This window comes from Dipodomys ordii, unplaced genomic scaffold (assembly GCF_000151885.1).
Source record: "Dipodomys ordii isolate 6190 unplaced genomic scaffold, Dord_2.0 Scaffold10653, whole genome shotgun sequence".
Taxonomy (NCBI): Eukaryota; Metazoa; Chordata; class Mammalia; order Rodentia; family Heteromyidae; genus Dipodomys; species Dipodomys ordii.
In genome coordinates, this window is record NW_012277865.1 from 1 (window position 1) to 6,097 (window position 6,097).

Consider the following 6,097-nt stretch of genomic DNA (forward strand, 5'->3'; position numbering starts at 1 on the left):
TGCTTATGTGGTGCTGAGGAATCGAACCCAGGGCCTCAGGCATGCAAGGCAAGCGCTCTACCACTGAGCCACCTTCCCAGCCCAAGAGGCTCCATTTCTGACTCTGGCATCCCCTCTTCTCTCCCGCTTGGCCTCCCAATACATCATGTAGGTGTAACTGCTCCTCACATTGCTCCTCCCAGCTGTCAAATCTTTGCAAGGCCAAATGCTATCTGCCCCTTCTCCTGCTGTACTTACAAATGGTTTCAATCTTTCCCCAACTGGATCTCCAGTTCAAGGACAGAGCAAGAACTACATCTAAGTCCTTCACCTACATCTTCTCTTCAGGGTTCAATCCTGGTTCAAAGCAGCCTCTTGCACCAGGAGTTCAAGGAAGCTTTCTAACAGGCTAGGGGCAAGCAAGCCACCTGCTGTTCCATAAATGCCCAAGAGAGGGCGCCTGTGGACAACTTAGGAACAATGGCTGGCTTCTAGGATAACCATTCTTCAAGTCTGGGGCAAGATTGGGGCACAGCCCCTGAGAAAAGTCCATGGCGTTGGGTCCATTTTCACACAGGCCCTGGGAGATAGGTGCTCCAAGAATCAGCACCCTTATCATCCTTCCCAAGGCAGAAAGGGTGGTAAGTGATGAAGCAGGGACTGACCTTGAATCCTGGGGGCCCCTGTGCGCCAGGCAAGCCAGCGACTCCTGGGTTTCCTCTCCTCCCAGCAGGACCCAGGGGGCCAGGGTCCCCATCATCTCCTTGCTCTCCCTGTGAAGGAAGTAGGCAAAAGGTGTGAGTGTGTGGGAGGGAGGGGAAGGGATGTCTTTTGTGCTTCAGGAAACAGGCAGCCATGAAAGCAGCTGGCTTGGGGCTTGGGGCCAGGAGGGAAGGAAGCTGGCTGAGGTGGGTGAGGGGCAGGTGAGGTGAGCTGAGGGTCTGTGAGTGAGGACAGGGAGGACCTTAAACACAAGGGCTCCATTCGCCTACCAGTCAGGGGATGAGCTCAGTAGCCCGAGCTCTGGCATCAAGGGCAGGCCAGGAGAAGCCTGTACTCCCAGGTCCCAAAGGATGAGGTAACCGCTTACCTCCCCGCATCCCAGGAACAGTCTGTCTGTCCATGCTCATTCTGCCCCATCTCATTTTCCCAACTAGAGCCCCTCTGGCTCGTGGAAGTATCCCTGACCTCAGCCAGTCCGGCTCACCTGCTGTCCTGCATGGCCATCCCTGCCAGGAAGTCCATCTGGTCCAGCGATGCCCTCAGGGCCCTGTCTCCCTACCACACCCCGGGGTCCAGGCAGTCCCGGTGGCCCCTAGGGTACATAAGAAGCCCGTGAGGGATTCTGGGAAAGGGCAGGAGGTAGGTGGGAAGGAGGTAGCCATCACTCACCTGCATCCCCCTCCGGCCTGGAGCCCCAGCCTTGCCTGGCTTTCCAGTTGGACCCTGGGCAAACAAAAGCAAGGCCACATGGGGGAGGCTGCCTAGAGGAGGAGCAGGGTTGGAGGAGCCCTGGAGGGAGGTTGTAGGAGGACCTTGTGCCCTAAGTGAGTGTCTGACCTGCAAGAGTGCTGAGCACACTGGCCTCAAAGCCCAGGGCTGCCTGTGACCCCCGCAGTGCTCGGGGTCCTGTGTTCCTGCCTTGGCCACCACCCAGTCATGGGCACTGCTCAGAGCTAGAGTCCAGGGCCTGCCCGCTGGTCTTTCTGCAGACCCTCCCTCCCCTTCTCTGTTTTTCTGTTACAATGTTGGTATAGTAGGCAGGTTATCTTTGGCTCATGGCTGCCCCGAGTTCAAGGCCCCTTGGGTGGCATCAGATGAGCAGTTCCGTTCCCGGAGCCCCAGAATGATGGGTTATGAGATGTGCGGTGGAGCTTGGCTGCTGCCAGCTCTGCCTTGGGTCTGCCATGTGACCTGGAGCCAGACTTTCCCCCCACCTCAGCCTCCTGGTGAACACCCAAACCTCTCACCTCTTCGCCTTTTGATCCTTTGGGTCCCGGCCTCCCCCGGGGTCCCGGATGCCCCTGCAAACCAAGGTGAGATGACGCAAGGCAGCCCCAGGATTCTCTCCCAGGGAAGGGTGGTCAGTCTCCGCCTGGAGGGGGAGGGGTGGGGAGGGGTTTGGGGGTGCAGACTCTGGGGAGGAGCCCCAGGGGTGAGGACAGGAGAAACAAGAGGGGGCTGCCTCCCCAGGGCCTGCAGAGCAGGTCCCTTTAAGCCTTAAAGGGTCCAGTTCTTTTCCCACTGCTCTATCCCCCTCCCCCTCTGGGGGCATAAGAGGACGCTGGACAGGAAGTCACACTCACGGGTTGGCCCTGCTGGCCTGGCTTTCCTCGGAGGCCTTGAACACCCTCTTGTCCCTGGAAGCCAAGGAGAAAGAGGTAAGACCACCCATCTTGGAGGGGCCTGGGGGCTATGGCAAGGGCCCTGGAGGTGGGGGGGCGGGCAGGGGGGGCAGGGAAGCCCAGTGGGTCCAATGGCTTGTCACTGCTTCTACTGGGAGGGCTGTTCTCAGCCACAAATGGGGAAACTGAGGCTTTCATAAGGAAGGGCCACCTGAGGAGGAAATCGCCAGCAGACACTACCCGAAGCTGGACATCTCAGCCTCCCTGTCTGTTCCTCAGGAAGGTTTCAGCCTCCTCTTGCTATAGGGATGGAAGTCTGCCCTCTGTAGGGATATGATTGTGGCCAGGCACTGGGGGTGCAGGGAGGGGACGGGCATGTGACCTAATACAAGCTGGCCTCCCTTTCTTATGTCACTCTTGATCCTGCCAACCCACGGAGCTTCGATACTTACAGGGTATCCAGGGTCCCCGGGCTCCCCACGCTCTCCACGATCACCCACAGGTCCCTGAACAAGGACAACACAGTCAGTGGGGCTCTACCGCCTCCCCTTGCCTGCTTCCCAGGTCCACGCAGCTGGAGGTCCAGGCTCCACCCAGGACCCCACACAACCCAGAAGATGGAAGGGGCCTTACCCGATCTCCAGGGGGCCCCGGGGGCCCCTCGGCCTTGCCGTCCTCACCCTGTTCCCCCTGCGGACACAGAACCAACTTTAGACAAAAGGCCTACCCTGGGGAGTTGGGCTTTTACCAGGAGACAGGAGATGGAGGCCAGAAAGAGAGAGAAAGAGGGAAAAAGAGAAAAGACCCAGGAGAAGGTGGCACCTGGACAGGGGAGACAGGCATTCTACACCTTATACTACTGGGCATGCCAGCCCAGCCCCCCCAAATAAGATCTGGGCATCAGAGGGTCCACCTTGCTCTACATGGAACCTGCTGGGGAACCCACAATGTTCCCACCAGACTCTGCACCCCTTCTCCCAGTGAGGGAGAGGAGAGGAGGAATGATAGCTGAGTGATGAGTGTGCACAGTGCCCAGCACTGGGGACCATGATGGGGCAGGGCAGAGCAGCGAGCTCCACACAGCTCCTTCACTGCGCTGGGCATGAGGCCTGGGGAGGCCGTGGGAGCTGCTCTGTGGTCCTGGCTGGGAGAAAAAAAAATGTCTGAGGACCCTGGTCTTCCTCAGGAGCCCCAGAGAAGGCCTGGGGTCACCAAGTGATTCTCAGCAGCTGGGGGTCTCATCTATATGACAATTTCCTTGGTGCCTAGCAGGGCAGGACGCCTGGCGATGCTGTACTCTTCAGCCAAGAATGCTCTGGAAGGCACCGTGGACCCCTGGCCAGCGGCTGCCTGCGAGAATGACCCGGCGGACAGCCACTGAAATTGCAACTGTAATAATAATAGTGATGGCAGTGGCCATGTGGCACACACACGTGGCCAGGATGGGATGGAGGGAGAGGCCAGCTTAGGCCCTGGTCCTGCTGCAGGACCCATGCCTATTCCCCCCTTGCATGAGAAAGATTTAAGCAGAACAACACAGGATAGCTTCTCAGGGCCGGAGAGACTCAAATCCCAAGAAACTGGTATCACCTCTCCTGTGAGCTATTCTGGCCAAGGGATTCTAGCAAGGGCACCTGAGCCCCCCTGTGGCCCTCAGAGATGGGAGGCAGCCCTAGGGGACAGGAGACAGTGACCTGTGGGCCTAGAGCACTGCTTGGCCAGGGAGGCTGAGGTGTGGCACCAGGCCATCTTGGCTGAGGCTCAGCAGGACTCGGTCCAAGCCCAGAACCAGTTGTGAACCCAAGGGATGGCCTAGGGAATGGTACTCTCTCTCCTGCCCCTGGCTTGATGATTCATCTCTCAGTCTTACTGTGGGGATGGCAGGTGCCTGGGGGCGGGGGCTGCACTGGGCCAGGAGCCTGGATTTACCTATATTTTGTGTGCTAGGCACTTAGACAAGTTTGTTCCATTTTGTGTTGGAGACTCTCTGTATAGCTGCCTGGTTGCTGCTGAGCTGCTGTCTCCACTTCACAGATGGGGAAACTGAGGCCCCAGGAAGGCAGGATCTCAGATAAGGCCACTTAGGAACCAAAGTTCAAAACCAGCCCTCCAGATCACCCCCAACATGCACCTTGCCACCACCGGCATGTCCCCACCTCTCATGTCTATGGCAGCCTCGGGCTAGGGTTGAGGTGAGGGCTGGGGGGAGAACTCCCCTCTCCCCAGCCCTCAGCAGCCTGCCCTCCCTCCAAACACTGTCCAGCCTGTGGTGAGCTGGTCATCAGGGGACAGTCATGAGCCACCACCATGGCGGTGTTCCCATGGGGTATGGCATCCGGTGACCGGATGTCTGTCTTCATTTGTGTCCACACTCTGCAGGCTGTTCCCACAAAGATGAAATCTCTGAACATGGCAGTTCTTATAATCCCTGTCACTAAGCAATGCATGATTGGGTTTCTATTTTGGAGCTGGGCTGGGCAGCGGTCCCGGGCCTGGAACATACTAGTCTAGGAAGCCAAGGAGTGAACGAGGATGTAATAGGACCTCATGGCTGAGAGCGTGTGGACACACATACGGTCGGGCTCAGCATGAATGACATAACACTCACCCACTGGGAAGATGGGGACATTCTCACCGCCACTAGCACCACTTCTGGTCCTGGGGCTCATTAGCTCCACTGAGCTTTGGGGATTGTTACCCCTGTGCTAGCCCCAGCAGGCTCCAAGGGCTGAGGAGAAGTGGCATTTTCGGTGGCCTCCTGTGGATTGTGTCAGGGCCTAGACAGGGGTCTGCACCCCTCCAGGCAGGAGGAGGGGCCATGGGACAGGAAAACCAAGCCAATGTGACTCACCCACAGAGGGGTTCAGTGAGTGGCGAGCTGACTCAGCAGCGGGAAGGCAGGCTGAGGAGGCCCACTAGAGGGCGTCTGAGCTGTGAGTCGCGGGGAGGGTGAGGAAGGCTGGGCCGGGGAGATACTCCATGCCTGCAGTGCCGGCTCCTTCTCAAGCCCTCGCCTGTCCCTGGCATTCCTCCTTCTGGCTCACTCTGGGTGACCTCATGCACATGCAAAGCGCAATGCCAGTGTTTGCAGGGATGACGCAGTTTTGGCCAATACATGATGGATCTCCATTTCTTCTGAGTGACCCAGAGCCCCAAAGGGCAGGGGTGGATCAGTTTTGCCCCAGTTCCAGGCAGAGATGACATGTAGTGATGAGAGTGCATCTCATCGCACGTTAGGCCTTGGGGGTTCTGACCTCAGGGCTGGCTCCAGGCAACCGTGGGGTGAGCAGGTACCAGCCGTCCTGAGCCTTCCAAGCTACTTATGGCACACGGACCCCACTTACAGCATGGTCCATCTGCCTCCCTGAGACCAAACACCTACCTTCTCTCCTTTTGGCCCAGGAGGCCCGAGCGGTCCTACAACACCTTTGTGTCCCTGCAGATAAACAAAATGGAGAGGTGAGGGGCAAGCGAGGACTCGAATAGAGGACAGGAACTCAGAGCTGCACACAGTGGGGCTGTACACAGGGGTTCCAGCGTCTGTCCCAATTTGCTCTGTGGTTCAACAAACCCTGTGTCTCTGTGGGTCCTGGCCTTCTAGACAGGTCTTTCAGGTGCCTTCTCGCCTCCCCCACTCCATGGGGGTGTGCTTACTTGAGTGGCTGGGGCTCTGCTGTGCTGCCCTGTTATAGGGGCCAGTGGCTCCTGGTCCTGGCCTCCTCCCTCTCCCCCCCCCCCCCCCCCGGGTTCCTTGGCCTGTTCTTGTTTCCTTT

The 6,097-nt window shown here is 58.4% G+C and overlaps 1 protein-coding gene across 1 annotated transcript; it reads right to left on the reverse strand.

The window, feature by feature from the left end:
• Positions 1-644: 644 nt before the first annotated feature.
• Positions 645-5,760, reverse strand: LOC106002442 (collagen alpha-1(XXVII) chain-like; the record flags this gene model as incomplete). The annotated part of the gene is made up of 8 exons (XM_013037318.1): positions 645-752; positions 1,187-1,294; positions 1,372-1,425; positions 1,950-2,003; positions 2,286-2,339; positions 2,777-2,830; positions 2,958-3,014; positions 5,707-5,760. Coding segments are annotated over 8 exons (543 nt in total), but the record flags the coding sequence as incomplete, so codon positions are not given.
• Between the last annotated feature and the right edge of the window lie 337 nt (positions 5,761-6,097).